This window comes from Triplophysa dalaica, chromosome 4 (assembly GCF_015846415.1).
Source record: "Triplophysa dalaica isolate WHDGS20190420 chromosome 4, ASM1584641v1, whole genome shotgun sequence".
NCBI classification, from domain to species: domain Eukaryota; kingdom Metazoa; phylum Chordata; class Actinopteri; order Cypriniformes; family Nemacheilidae; genus Triplophysa; species Triplophysa dalaica.
In genome coordinates this window covers 13,866,740-13,882,248 of record NC_079545.1, presented here as the reverse complement: position 1 = coordinate 13,882,248, position 15,509 = coordinate 13,866,740, and the positions used below count along the sequence as shown (strand labels likewise).

General features: G+C 38.5%; 1 protein-coding gene across 1 annotated transcript in view; it reads left to right on the top strand.

Annotated features, from left to right (window-relative positions):
- The window catches only part of hk2 (hexokinase 2), a 38,528-nt gene extending 25,859 nt beyond the window's left edge, over positions 1 to 12,669 (top strand). Inside the window, exons 9-18 of the mRNA XM_056745435.1 lie at positions 401 to 634; positions 2,877 to 3,181; positions 3,538 to 3,686; positions 4,078 to 4,197; positions 4,288 to 4,383; positions 6,110 to 6,209; positions 6,498 to 6,681; positions 7,783 to 7,938; positions 9,379 to 9,615; positions 10,172 to 12,669. Of these exons, the coding sequence (XP_056601413.1) occupies positions 401 to 634; positions 2,877 to 3,181; positions 3,538 to 3,686; positions 4,078 to 4,197; positions 4,288 to 4,383; positions 6,110 to 6,209; positions 6,498 to 6,681; positions 7,783 to 7,938; positions 9,379 to 9,615; positions 10,172 to 10,313 (1,723 nt within the window). The 3' untranslated portion in view covers positions 10,314 to 12,669. The remainder of the gene's footprint in view (positions 1 to 400; positions 635 to 2,876; positions 3,182 to 3,537; positions 3,687 to 4,077; positions 4,198 to 4,287; positions 4,384 to 6,109; positions 6,210 to 6,497; positions 6,682 to 7,782; positions 7,939 to 9,378; positions 9,616 to 10,171) is intronic.
- The last annotated feature ends 2,840 nt before the right edge of the window (positions 12,670 to 15,509 follow it).

The window sequence follows — 15,509 nt, the reverse complement described above, 5'->3', positions numbered from 1 at the left end:
ACATCTTTCATTTGCGTTCTTGACCTATTAAAAATACATTTACTGTATCTTCAGTTCTTTCAACAATGGGCTCATTATGAGGTGTGTATGTACAATTTAGAGTTCGGTACAGAATGTCTAAGATTGCAGATGAAAATGCCTCTTTTAAAAAAAAATCTGTAGTTATTTTTAATACTATAAATACATAAAATAAACACTGCAATATTTCATAAACAATAGGAATTGTAGCTTTTATGTCCCTTGGACATAATAAATGTTTTAAAACACAAAGATGTCTTAAACAGTAAATTCTCATCAGATCAAGGATGCACAACTATTGTGTTTCAAACGTCTGGCCTCTCTAGGTGACCTCTACGCAATATACTGTAAATGCAAACTTTAAACTTTTTGTCTTCTGCAGGAATAATGAGGGCCTGGTGAGCACCGACCAGGTGCTGAGAAGTCTGGGTTTGGACCCGACGCCTGAAGATTGCGTCGCCACGCAGCGAGTGTGTCAGATCGTGTCCACGCGTGCCGCTCACCTTTGTGCCGCTACGCTGACGGCTGTGTTGAGACAGATCCGAGACAATAAAGCTGCTGAGAGGCTGCGCACCACCATCGGAGTGGACGGATCCGTCTACAAAAACCATCCACTGTGAGTTCTACAGCTATGCCGTTGTCCCGTCTGAAGTGTTTCTCTCTTTACAGTTTTTTACAGACTAATTTTTCAGGTACTAAAGGTAATGTAAGGCTAGCCTTGCATTAAGAGATTTAGTGCACAATGGTTGCCTCCACGAAGTGCATTAAAATCTTTTAATGCACGGCTAGCCGTTGATAATCCCACTTGTACCATGGACATTTGCCAAGTTAAATCTGTTATCGATGCTTATAGTAAAGCTTTGATCAGACATGTAAAAATGACAGTTATTTTCGTCAGATCATTTTAAACATTGATCAAACTAATGGGGATGAGTCACGAATTTCGAATAATCGAATAGTATATTTAATTATCGAATTTCCAATAGTGTGTGCGAAAACTTGCCGTGTTTTCACGTGTAACGCGTTCTTGTAACAAAAGGGTGGCGCTACCAATAACGACGCACCTTAAACCTAAAGGCTGTCAATCAAGAGACAGTAAAGGAAAACATTTTCTCACAACAATTGTAAACTAAGTTACGCACACTGTAGACCCGCGTGGCATAACAGATACGGTAAATTGAGACGATGTCAAAAATGTGTTCTGTGTGGGGGTCCTTTAATAAAATGAATGAGAATAAAGTGCAGTGCAAACTCTGCAATGTAAAGCTGGCTTATCATGGATCAACAACTACGATGCACAGTCATCTGAGGGCGAAGCACCCAGCAGGTCCATCCACAGGTCAGCAATCAGTTGCTAGTTTATGGTCAGAACATTTGAATGCCAGACGGGCGGAGCAAATAACAGCTTTAAATACTATGATGATCGCTAAGGATATGATTCAGATCGGCTTTGTCGGAGGAGAGGGTTTTAAAAATCTTATGGAGTTTGAACAGTCCGAGTTTACTGTTCGTCTAAACCATCACTGCCAGACTGGAGAAACTTTTTCATGACAATAGAAACTGAAGCCTTATGAACTATTAATGCATGAAGTCGTTCCGGACTGTTAATAAATGACGTCACTCGGTTAATATGTTTTAACGCGTGTTAAGTCTGGTCTAAAATCTTTATGGCTTTAATATATTTTCCTGATTAATCACACTGTTTTTTAGTTGGTTTAAATGTGCATGCTCATATTTTACAAGGTAATGTTCTAGCATTATGAGCGGTCGATGCTGATCGACGTACTGTTAATAAGTGCCGTCATTCGGTTGTTAATATATTAATGTTTCAGCGCGTTATCTTAATGTATTGCTTGATGTAAGATTGCCTATTCCATAATACATAAAGCAGTGTGTCGTCATACGGATTTGAAGCGGAAATGTTCTCTCTCTCTCTCCGTTAGTGTGTGTGTGTGTGTGAATTACTGTAAATGCGTCCATGTGGGGGAGGGGTGCGAATTTCGAATCATTTTCGAATAGTTCTCATGGATCTACGAATATTATTTTTACTTTAAATGCCCATCCCTACAAACTAACTGGAATTACCTGTGCATTAAACGGTTTTAATGCACACCTTTCTGCCAATCAGAATCAAGTAAAATCACTCAAAGCACAAATACGGCGCAAGCATACACATTTCTTTTCATAAAAAAAGGTTTAAATAAAAATGCCAATTTTTTAAAGTTGGATATCAATTTTGTCCACAACTGTAGATTATTTATGGACTCTCTTTAATTACTTGTTATTATGTTTGAAAGAATGTCATTATTCTTTTAATATGTGCTTACTATAAAAAGTACAAAAACATTTTTTTTCCAGTGAATAAATAATTTGAATAAAAAAATATGTACGGTCAGCGCTACAGAGCACCAAAACAGCCAGACATAGGAAAAGTTTCTTCCCATAGGCCATCTACCTCATGAACAGTTCAATGTTCTACTGTGCAATAAAAACATATATCCTCACATTTATTAAACGCATGTTATTGATATAATACTCAACTATCCAAATTCCCCTGGATAACTTGTATAATTTGTATATACTGTAGCACATTTGTGCATTCAATATACTGCCTATTGTCCGTTTGTGTAATATTGTCCCTTCTATCAAATGTGTATTGTCTCTCGCATATTTTTTTAAAAACATTTTGTTACCAGTGCTCTGTCTCTTTTTTAATCTGTATGTGCACTGGAAGCTTCTGTCACAAAGACAAGTTCCTTGTGTGTCCAAGCACACTTGGCAATAAAGCTCTCTCTGATTCTGATTTAAGTATATTTTTGTGGTCCCTTTTTTAGCACCCTCTTTCTCTCTCCCTGCAGGTTTGCTCGGCGTATGCATAAGATGGTGAGGATGTTGGTACCTGACTGTGACGTGCGTTTCATGCGCTCCGAGGATGGCAGCGGCAAGGGCGCTGCCATGGTAACCGCTGTGGCGTATCGGTTGGCGAAGCAGCACGCGGAGCGCCAGCGTATTCTGGACACCCTGCGGCTCAGCCGGAATCAGCTCCTGGAAGTAAAAAGAAAAATGGAGAAAGAGATGGACCTCGGTCTGGCAAAAGAAACGCACGCCACGGCCACTGTCAAAATGCTGCCAACTTTCGTTCGCTCCACACCGGATGGGACAGGTCCGATTGAGCAACACACAATTTGTACTTTTAGAAAAAAATCATTGTTTATTTATCGTTGTCACTCTGGATAAAAGCATCTGCTAAATGTAAATGTAATTCTGTGTTCTGCATTTGCATTTTACAACTTTTTTGAATGCCAAGATACATTTATGTTATTTCTCAGTAATTGCCATATGATAGCATGGTTTAAAGAACAGACCAAATTAAACAGACATGAATTACAATTTTTGGAACTTGTCAGAAGATAGACAGAAATAGTAGTCAAACTGGAATTGAAAAAGATGATGGTTGTGTGTATCTCATCCAGAGAGATACTCTTTACACTCTCTGAATCCATTGTGCTTGCTCTGCAGAGCACGGAGACTTCTTGGCACTGGATCTTGGCGGCACAAACTTCAGGGTGCTCTTGGTGCGCGTTCGAAGAGGGAAGAGACGAACCGTCGAGATGCATAATAAAATCTACACCATCCCTCAGGACATCACGCAGGGCACCGGGGAAGAGGTACGCTCTCCAAACGTCCTCCACCTCAATTAAACCCATTCAATGTGACACCAGAAGCAAACTTGAATTTTGTTAAAGTGTACATGAAAGTGTGTGTCACATTACAAGATGTTACTGTGCAACCTTTTGAGAAAAAATATATTTGTGCTATTGAGGCTGAAGTGCTCTCACCTGTTTGCAATTTATTTGAAAGTGGTCACTGCACTCAAGCAGAACAATCCAGCTACATGTCAAAGGAGAATCACACAATTGAACCGCATACTTGTTGTAGTCCTATTTCCAGGCTCTATCCTTATTTCTAAACATTGACCTGTCTTGAATGCAGGTGGTTGTCCAGAAATGAATGATCTGTTGTCCTCACCTGAGTGTTTGTGTGAATGGTTCTCCACAGTTATTTGATCATATCGTGCACTGTATAGCTGACTTCATGGAGTACATGGGTATGAAGGGAGCGTCCCTGCCTCTCGGCTTCACCTTTTCTTTCCCCTGTCATCAGACTCGACTTGACCAGGTCAGTTTGAAACACACACAAATGCACAAGTTGAGAACAATTGTTTTTCTGTGTTTCGATACTGTAGCAACCCTCATTTCTGTCTCGCAGGGTATTCTGATAAAGTGGACGAAGGGATTTAAGGCCTCAGGCTGTGAGGGAGAGGACGTGGCCACACTGCTTAAAGATGCCATCCATCGCAGTGAGGTCAGCACTGCCACCCACCGCTCAAAGTTTCTGCCGCAAGCACAGAAGTGCTGTGATAACAGTTTCTGCACTTAATAGCCACAATTACTGAGGCTTTTATAGCAAGATGTAATTAAGAAGATGTTCAGTCACACAGATGATGTGCAGATTGAAAGGTGGATTCGCTCAGCCTCTTTGCTCTGCATAAAACCCATCTATCTTTCTTTCTTGCTTGCTTTTTGTCTGTCTCTCTTTGTGTCTCTCTTTTTGTCTCTTTTTCCATCTCTTTCTTTTCTTTCTGTATGTCTCTCTTTCTGTCTTGCTCTCTGCCTGTCTGTCTTTTTCTTGTTCTCTTTGTCCGTTTTTGTCTCATTTTGTATGATTGTCTGCCTGCCTGTATATCTGCTTGTCTTTCTGTCTATCTTTCTGCCTGTCATTCTCATATGTTCTTGGCTTCAGATACAGTCAAAAGTGGAAAATAAATGTTTATTAGGCCCAAGCAGAAAGAAGACAGAAAAGTCTTTAGATTCTGATGAAAACACTGTTTTGATTAGAATGATGAAAACCAGACACATTTTTATAGTGTAGAGCAGTGGTTCTCCAACTAAGTACCACCTTTAATAAAATGAGTTGTTCCAAGTACCACCTAATGACCGCTATAGAAAATCACAAGAATAAACTCTTCCATTAATAGTTGAGCCATGAATCTTTCTCTTTATACGTCGTCCTCCAATTCTAATGTATTATTAATAACACATACACTTTTATTTAACAGCTGTTTTCAAACTAAAGAACATGTTTTTTCCAAGTTTTCAAGTTAGTCAGCAGTAATAGTTGACACAAAACACTTTTCTGTAGTATACTGTCAACTGGGCTCCGTAAACTCTCAGGGACTCTTAAGGGGGGATTTCTTAACATTGTTGCGGATTGCAGAAAGCCTACAAACAATGTGGAAAGAATATTTGGCACAGAAAATAATTAAATAAATGTATACTTTAACATCAAGGGAACAGCTGTATCTAACAAACAAAGACTCACACTTTACTGCAGAATCTCTTGTCAAAGTGACGTGTTAAAAATACATCGCAACGCGTGCTTCGTATATTTAACCTTGAGTAGCAGACGCGTGTTAAATGAGCACTTTACAGCAATAACAACAGCTTTAAACAGTGCTTCAAGTACAGAAATACATAAGATACTTAATTTGCACGCAGCTCATCGGAAGAGAGAAAGTGAGAGAGACACACAATAGTGCCTTTCTGCTCCCACTCTGTGTTTGAGCCGCCTGTCATGCGCCTGAGTTACGTCCACCAATGATAAATAAACAACAACAATTCATCTATAATTTAAAATAAATCAACAATTTAAAAATTGCACATAGGATGAGATGTATTCCGTATTTATCAATAATGTAGGCCTATTAAACATTTGAATTGTATGTAAAACACTAAATGTAAGCTTATATATAGTTTTACTGAATATATATTATAGTTAATATATCGCGTCACCTCACTTACCACCGGGGGTCTCTTCAAGTAACACTAGTGGTACACGTACCACAGTTTGAGAACCACTGGTGTAGCGGAATTCATTATCATATGGTGTTTCAAAGATGTTGTATGCTCTGTTCTGGGATCTGTGAAAGTGTTAAGGGTCAAGTTAATAAATAATAAATACAAAAAACACAATTTATTTAATTTTGTGTTTTGAATAAAGAGGTTTTAAATCTCTCTCTTGTCTCTCACAGGAGTTTGATCTGGATGTGGTTGCAGTGGTGAATGACACTGTGGGCACTATGATGACGTGTGGCTATGAAGACCCGCAGTGTGAAGTTGGGCTCATTGTGGGTAGGTGCCTCAGGACTTTTTAGCTTCAGGCCGGAAAGCCATTGTCATGCACATTGTCCTTCAGCCCTAACCAGAAGCTTATTATTACAGTTAGATTAGAGCTCATTTCCGCTACACAGTATGTGTGTTCCCTGGGAATCTAATCCGTGACCTTGGCGCTACTAATGCAATACTCTAACAATCGAGTAACGGGACCTGTAGGATCATTTGATGTTAGCATTTCTCAATACACATTTGGTCCAATGTATGTATAGTATGAATCAATACATCTCTGTCTGTGTGCTATAGGGACAGGCACCAATGCATGCTACATGGAGGAGATGTCTAACGTTGAGCTAGTGGACGGAGACGAGGGCCGAATGTGTGTGAATATGGAGTGGGGAGCGTTTGGAGACTGTGGGGAGCTGGATGATTTCTCCACAGAGTTCGATCAAGCTGTGGATGAGCAGTCCGCTAACCCAGGCAAACAGCGGTAAGACTTAATCGCAGACTTCATTCCGCATGCAGGAGTATTTAATCTGTGATTTAAGTCTTTGTGTTCAGCACAAAGACCGTTAGACGGTTGCAACAGCGGCTAGACTGCTGACCACATTAACAGAGTCTTCAGGTGACTCACTGGGATCCCATTACCTCTAGAATTCAATTTTCAAGTGCCATTACTGATATATATTGCATTTAAAGACCTGAGACCTAAAAACATTTCGGCTATGCCTGCAAAAATATCTTGTAATACCTGGCGTTTGTTTCAACCGTAATGGCGGCATTTATCTGACACCTGCAGCTCCACGAGGATCTCAGATGTGCCTCAACCATTGCCACAATCAAGTGTGAGAAAACAATTGTTAATTTGTGCATTCTCTGATGTTCAGGACAATTTTCATAATGAACATCATTTGGATCTTGAACAAAATGTCAAGGAGCAAATTAGGTTTATTTTTAGCTGAACTTTCCCTTCAAGCGCTGCGTTTTATATTCCGTTTTTTCACCTATTTATTTTTTGAGGAGTTTGAAATAAACTATATATTTTTCTTTACTATGCCTTAGTAAAGCACTTGTATGCCGAAATATGGAGTGTCCTGTTCGTGGAATATGGATACATAAAGTGTGTTGTTTTCATGGTTTTGAGTTTTGCAGTATGAGTGGACGTTTGAGTGGGTGGGCTTCAGGTACTTTAAGATTTTAATTAGTTGGTCAAAAGCTGATTTTAATATCACAGTTCTTGTCATTTTTTTAACTTGTTTATTTTAATTTAATTGGCTCTCTGTAAAACTAGATTTAATGATTTATAATGGATGTTTGGCTCCTACAGTTGTTTATATTTGGAGTTAAGCATGTAAACAAAACCGTAGGTGGTATTATAAACCCACACAGGTTGCAAGGACAACTTAAATTAAATTGGTTGTTTCGAAGTTTGAAAAATCACTACAAAGTACTTGCAGAAATGCTATAGATTTCATTTGAAGGAGGGATCTAAAACGACATCTAGGTGCTCCAGTGTCAGTGTAATAAAAATGAAAGATGTGTTTTTAAATTATTGATGAACTCATCCGCTCGCTTTTTTTGATGCCTTCAGGTATGAAAAGATGATCAGTGGCATGTATCTGGGAGAGGTGGTTCGGAACGTTCTCCTGGACTTCACATCTAAAGGTCTGCTGTTCCGCGGAAAACTCTCAGAGAGGCTCAAGACCCGCGGTATCTTCGAGACCAAGTTTCTGTCACAGATCGAAAGGTGTGTGAACAGTCCTGCAGCGGATTCCACCTGCAGGCGTTGTTGTTGAGTCCTCGAGGTCCCTTCAGATCTAGAGAGATGATATTCAGATGCTGAGCACGTTGTTTATCATTATATACGCCTCAGGCGCTTTGGCACATAATTACATTGTTTCAAAGGACATAATGTAATGCATTGATTTTGAAACATTGGACCGAAAACTATGCGTACAGTCGTTTCCTTGCAAAACTTTGCATTTCTCAATATGGCCGCGAACGGTTAATACGATGAAATCTCACAACAGGTTTCTGTTGGTGTACGCAAGTTTTGAGATGGGGTGAAGGTTTATGTACGGTTTACCCTTTTGATAACTGAAAAGGAATAATGACAAATAGAAAGATTAGTTTTTTTTTGTTTAGTATTACAAATTTTAAAAAAAGCCTGATGAACATTTAATTGTTTTATTATTAATTGGAATTACAAGGTTAACGTGTTCTTGGTGTAAAAAAACTAATATGAGCTTTTAGGCCACTTCTAAGATATCTTACCATAATTAAAATCCACAATTATAGTAAAACATTTAAAAACCTCAAAAAATACATTAAGAAATGGGTAAGTTTTTGCAAGATGACAGCTTCTTTGTCATGTTAAAATATGCATTTTAATGAAAATAGAAAACACGCATGCATTAATGTTTTTTTATTTGTGCGGTCTGCGATGTTCGAGGGGGTGGAAGAGGGTCACAGCTCGAGGTTGCCTGGCTTTGTGTGGCAGGTTGTAAGCCGGTTTGTAGGAGCTGAAGACAATTAGTCCTGCCTCTGAAAGACCTGAAAGAGAAAAAAGAAATGAAGCAAACATTATACTGTGTGTGCTTGAATCAAGCAGCGTGAAATGTAAGAATAGCAGCATTAGATTTTAAACCTTTATTCTGCTTAGTAACATGCATCTGTCTCCTCCATCACAGACCATTTTTCCTTCACTTAAATGAAGAAAGCTGTATAACTTTGACATCATTTTTATGGCGTTTAAAGGTTAAACTTGAATTTATAAATCGGAAAAGTTCCTCTTTTTGCCCGGATTACGTTTCTCCATGTTGGAAATTCTAGGGGCGAGGCGTCTACACCTTGACTTTATAGGGGCGTGATATGTAAATTACGACCGATTTCAGCCGCCACATTTATCAAGGTATGATCATTTGTGCGCAGAGATTGGTGGCTTACGAATGTTTGAGGAATCACATGGAAACCCTGTCATAAGACAATTTCTGCGCACGGATCTGCTTGTTTCTACGTTTGATAAATAAGGCCCAATGTTTGCATTATTTATTGCTATTTAAAGTTAATCCATACAGTTATGATGTTTCGTTATGGTTAGCAATTCATTTCTAGCTTGTTGTGTTGTGTGGGAGGACATGTACAGCACAGTTTGTGATGGATGAATAACTGAAGTTTTTTTCGTCAGTGACCGTTTGGCTCTGCGACAGGTTCGCTCCATCCTGCAGCACCTGGGCTTGATCACCAGCACGTGTGACGACAGTATTTTGGTGAAGGAGGTGTGCAGTGTGGTGTCCAAACGTGCCGCCCAGTTGTGCGGAGCCGGTCTGGCCGGCGTGGTGGACAAGATACGCCTGAACCGTAACCTCGATCAGCTGAAAATCACAGTGGGAGTGGACGGCACGCTCTACAAACTCCACCCGCAGTGAGTAGAGTGGAAATGAGTCTCTTTGAATCTCTTTGTGTGTGCAAATGGTAGATTTCATAAAACTGTAATGTAACACAAAGCTTGGTTGAAAAAGAAGCTAGCTATAAACAATTCAAATGTCTGTATTCTTCTTTAACATGGTTGAGATGCCAAAATGTCAATTTTATCACACATGTGATGATCTCTCATGTGTTTGAACTCGTGTGGAGTATTATTAGTGTAAATATTGCTTAACATTCACAAGTGCCTTTCCAACAGCATTGTCATGAAAGATTTTGATCTATTGATTTTTTTTATCAAGAGCCGAAAGCTTTATGGAGAGAAACAATCTTTATACAATAGCCCAAGAAGCCCCCTTTTCATGTTTTATTGAATTAAATGACGGATATCTTCTCTTTACATGGACAGTACTAGATCAGTGACTCTAACACTTAAAGGGCAGAGTTGTCATTTTCAATTTACAATCGTAAAACGTGACCAGTTTTATAGCCTTTCAGTTCATTCGCATCGATTTCTTCATTCAGTGCATCACTGCTGAATTTTGTCTCATCAGCTTTTCCAGCATCATGCGAGAGACTTTGAGAGACCTGGCGCCCAACTGTGAAGTTACTCTCGTCCAATCGGAGGACGGCAGTGGCAAAGGTGCCGCTCTCATCACAGCGGTGGCTTGCCGATTGAGAGATGCTGCAAAGTAGTGATGAAAAATGTGACGAAAAGATCAAACATAACAGAATATTGTCACAAAACTGTTCTTCCAGACAACACTCCTGTTTATAGAAGAATGTATTTTATTTATTTGTTTTTGTCTGTCAAGTTTCGGATCCGTAATCACAAGGATTTAAAGGGATATTTCACCCAAAAAAAGGAATTCTGTCATATTCACCTTCATGCTGTTCCAAACACATATGACAAAGTTTTTCTGTCAAAAACCAAATTAAATGTTAAAAGAAATGTTTGTGACTGACCATCTCTGAGTTCTTGTTCAATTTTAATTGTATTTAAAAAGGAATGTCAACAGTCCTCATAATTTCTCCACATACTGTAGACTGAATTGGTGTTTGGATTAATATGGGTTTTGAAGAAATGACACAATTTCCCTTTGTGGGTAAAATGATTTTGCTGGTGGGGGGTATGGAGAGTGAAGAATCTGTCTGAAAAAAGCATAAAAGATTTTATTGACATGAGAACCGTGAATGGTACAATTAACTCTTGTGTCCTAAACTCATTGTTCCCAGGGTATAATTAACTTTAATCTTAAAAATAGTATGAAGCCTGATTTATAGTACACTGTCTCTACTGTTAAATCTAATTGTATCTAGTCTAGTGTCTGATGCTGAACAGGTTATACAGCGTCCTGATCTAAAAAAAGCCTTGGTAGCAAAAATAACCTGATGTGTTGCGTTTCGGTTATTCCTGTCACAGAATTTTGTACCGAATAATGTATACAAAAAAAATGTATACAATCCAAAACCATGAAATAAATCTGTATAGTAACGAAGTCACGTAGTTGCTTTGTGTTTGGGTAGACATTATTTTTCAATTGCATCGGCCCCTTTTATGTTTAAAATGACAGCTGAAATTACCACTGTTAGATGCTGTACATCTCTTGGATTCGCATTTTTTGACGCAGCACTTGTAGGATATTTCTTATTGATGCATACTCAGACCTTATCAACATAGAGATTTCATGTTTAGAAGTTGGTGTGCCATTTTTTGTAAGAGAGTATCGAGTCCCTGTCCTTACACAATGTCGGCAACTCAGTCAAAATCATGCAGAAAAATAGCATTCTCTTTCTCACTAATCTGAATTAAATTGTCTGTCGGATTGATTTAATTTATGAATTGTTTTGTACATGTCTGTACAGTGCACAAAACAATAGCGTTTGTCCTTGCAGGTTACCTCCAACGTAATGCAAAACCCCTTTTGAGAGAGTCTTCCATTGAAATGTCAGGGCATCTATTTTTGTATGTCATTATTGGTTCTCCTCACAAAACGTAGAGATATTCTTCCGGTTGAGATTTTTCTAGCGGAGCACTGCAGGAGCTAGAGAAGAGACAAACGATTTTCTTTTGTTTGCCAGTTATTTGCTGATAGTTTGTATGCGAATTGGTTTAAACGTATGAATGAAAGAATTGCTATTCAGTATTCCCATCAGCTCTGTGCCTGTGAGCACCTACTTATTGAAGCACTCTATGGACCGTTCAACTCATGAATTTTCACGCTCAAATCAGATTGCCTACACGACAGCTTTAAAAATGTTTATGCGGTTAAGGGGCACATGTTCATGATCTTCATATCTTCATTCAAAGTGCCAGAACAGTGTTGAACCCATCACGGATATGTGATTATCAGTGTGCACTTGACAGAATAGTTTGTAAAACAAAATATTCATCATTAATTCACCCTCATGTCTAACTCTTATGACTTTGTTCCATTGGAATGGAGAGTATTCACTGCTTTTAACCCTTAAGCGCTATAATCCTATGATTAAAAATTAAGGGTTCAAAATTACAAAAAATGAATACATTTAAAGAAAATTAAATGTTTTTAAATGTGTACCAATTATTCTTATGCTATTTTCTCCATTTTAGTCCATTTTTATTAAATTTGACCATTTCTTTTTTCTGTTTCTGCTGTTTACAGCACTGCAGGCAAACTGAACAAAAGATACAGCTATTACTGGTTTTATGTGTTAGTGCACTGTCAATTTCAAAGAGTGGTTTGTATGTGTACTGAACGAGAGTATGTGTGTATACAGTTTGAAAGAAAGACATCATATATAATGCAAGTCACAAATCCAACTCATCCTATTCAAGTCACTGTAGCCTACTAGGATTTGAAAATATTTTGATTTCAAACATGTTTTTTAATCCCTTGTTTGCAATATTATTCAGTTTTAATATGTTTGAAAGGTGAAGGGCAAGCTTGATATTGATGTATAAATTTAGAAGCAACACATTATAGTTTTCACCATTAAGGCATAATATATGTGGGATTATGTAAACAAACTAGGTTAAAACTCTGAAAAAAATAAATGTTTGATAATGACTGATTGGTGTGAAAAAAATAGTTATTGAAAGTGTGAAAAAATATGTATATATAATATTTTTATGACCAAGTATGGACATAAGCTTAAGTGTGAGTTTTTTTTATTGATCCACAAGGCTTGAGCTTCAAAATAAATTTGAACACATCACAGAAATGTCATTAAAAGTATCACTTTAAGGTCGTATAATAACTTTATGTGAAGAGTCTTTATTTTAATCCAGTCAGATGTGTCCGTAAGTACTCTCCTCAACCACCACCAGTGTGCAAGATCCACCTGGATAATGCAACGGCAGCCACAGTGTAACGGCAACCGTGTGCTCACCACACACCAACTATGCACTCTGGAGGTTGACGTCACACAATCTGAACTCCGTCATTTTGGCAGGTATTCAGGAGAGCGCTAGACCGGCTGTTGCATTGATATCGACAGTGATCGAACAATAATTAAAAACCAGGCTGTTTAGACTTTGCAAATTGAACAGGGATCTGCTGTGCGCCAGGATGCCAGAAAAGGGGAGGGGGGCAAAGGGCAAATCATTTTGTCATATTCCTAGGCAAAGCCGTCGTAAGGGCTGTTCCAGGTGTGCGACCACACAGGGCCTCGCGCCCCACAAGGCATAATATTTTTATGTCTCACACATCTAAATATAATTTCTGATATGTCTTCCTCTACCTATTATTTTATTATATATTATATGTATATATATAATTTCATTTATATTGTTTTATTAATTTCGACATGGCTTTATGCACGTGCTGAGTGAAGCCATTTTCATCAATCCAATCAAATACAAATGACAAAATACTATTTTGTATTTAAAATATGTATTTTACACACACGTATCAAAAATACTGCCCAGCCCTGAATAGAGCTGTGAAAAACTGTGAAGGTAAAAGGAACTTCTCAATAGCTCGACTTTGAAGTAGGGTTTTGACTGTGCCAAAATAAACAATATGCTGTCCGCTTTAAAGGGAAGAACTTAACAGAACGAGTCTGCTTTTGAATGCGCCAAGAAAACAACCTTCAAACCCCAGATTGCCTACACTAGCTTTCAGGGGTTTGTGGATCTTGTCATTGCAAGATCATACTGCTAATTACATCACATGTTGTGTCACACCCTCCAGGTGGTAGATCTGATTTTTTCAGCCATCAGGATGTGATTTATCCTTTCTTGATAAACTGTAGAACTGAATGTCAAGCATGTAAAGGTGAGGCTTCAAATGAATTGTTTGATGTAACCAGCAGCGCCCCCATGTCCAATTGAATGGATGTCCAGCGGCCTTTTGACACATGAAAGAAAGTTCTGTATATTTCCTTGCTTTAATCACAAAGACAAATAATGGCACTCCAGTGTAGTTTTTTACTTTGACTGGCTACACAGACCCCCATCTGTTGTGAATTCAGTGTCATGCTGAATTGGTGATAGGTTCCTTTGAAACGGAACGCTGGGTATCCTTGACATCTCTCAGACAGTCCATCCATTGAAAAAATTCCTGTTTGTTTATCTGCAGCCTCTTCTATACTTCAGGCTACTGTGATTCAGTGAAAGAAACTGCACTTTTTAATGCGCTAATGCACAATTATTATTGGGAAATGTATACAAACATGACTGATGTAAATAGATCTGGATGGAAATTTTACAACTCATTTGGCCAGAATGACACATAATGAATACACTTCTCGTGGGCTGTCTTTCAAGCCTGACAATAGCTCTGGGTGAGAAGAATCAAAATTGTTTGTTTCGTAAACACATTTGGTGAGCTATTTGTTTAATTCGAAGAGGCGCTCCAAATAATACGATCATGTGAGTGATGGAGAGAAAAGAGAGAGTTGTCTTTCATGATGTAAGTGAAAATCTGTGCCTGGTTTGGGCAAGCGATGATAAAGGGATAGTTCACCCCAAAATGAATTTGTCATTTAAAACTTTTATGACTTTCTTTCCTCAGCAGAACACAACAGGAGATACTTCGAAGAATGCTGGAAACCAAACAACTGCACACAGTCTGCATACCCATTGACCGGACACAAAACCAATGCAAATCAATAGGTACCGCCATTGTTCGGTTACGAACGTTCTTCAAAATATCTTCTTTTGTTTTGTGCAGAAGAAAGTCATACAGGTTTGGAATGTCAAGAGAGTGAGAAAATAATGACAGAGTTGTCATTTTTGGGTTTATGATCCCTAAATGTCATCTGTGTAAGTTTCAATGTTTTATAAACGTTTCACTTTCTCTGATACACACACACACACAGTCACACCAAGTTCTTATGGCTATGACTCCAATCCTTTGGGAGATAAAGAACAGAGACTCAAGGATCTAAAAGAAAAATGACAACTGGAACCCCGGCATAATGAGGAAACACAGGGGAAATGGAGCCAGTTTCATTGAATTTGACCCCGGGGGCAGGCTTCAGTGAATATCTGACAAAAATCCTGATTATTTCACGGAATACTGAGCTGAAAAACTGAGTGCTGGTGACTGGGATTATATGAACAGGATCTCATCTCCATTCGACAAGAAAATCTTTGGGCTCGAAATGACTACGTTTAATTATATCTCTCTGTGTTTGAGGGGAGTGCGATGTAGAAGAATGCAAAATCATCAGATGCGCATGTGAAAAGCATTCAGTGATGAAAACGAAGCTGTGGCTTTTGTTTAAAAACGATGTATATGAGGACATCTTAGGAATGGCCAAATCAGCCATCATGCAATTGCTCCCAGAAGTTATTTGAAGAGAATGCAACGTAATTTGCATAGACGAAGATTCTCTTTTTTTAGTAGCAAACACACACATATAGTGACATATACATTTACGCATTTGGCAGACGCTTTTATCCTA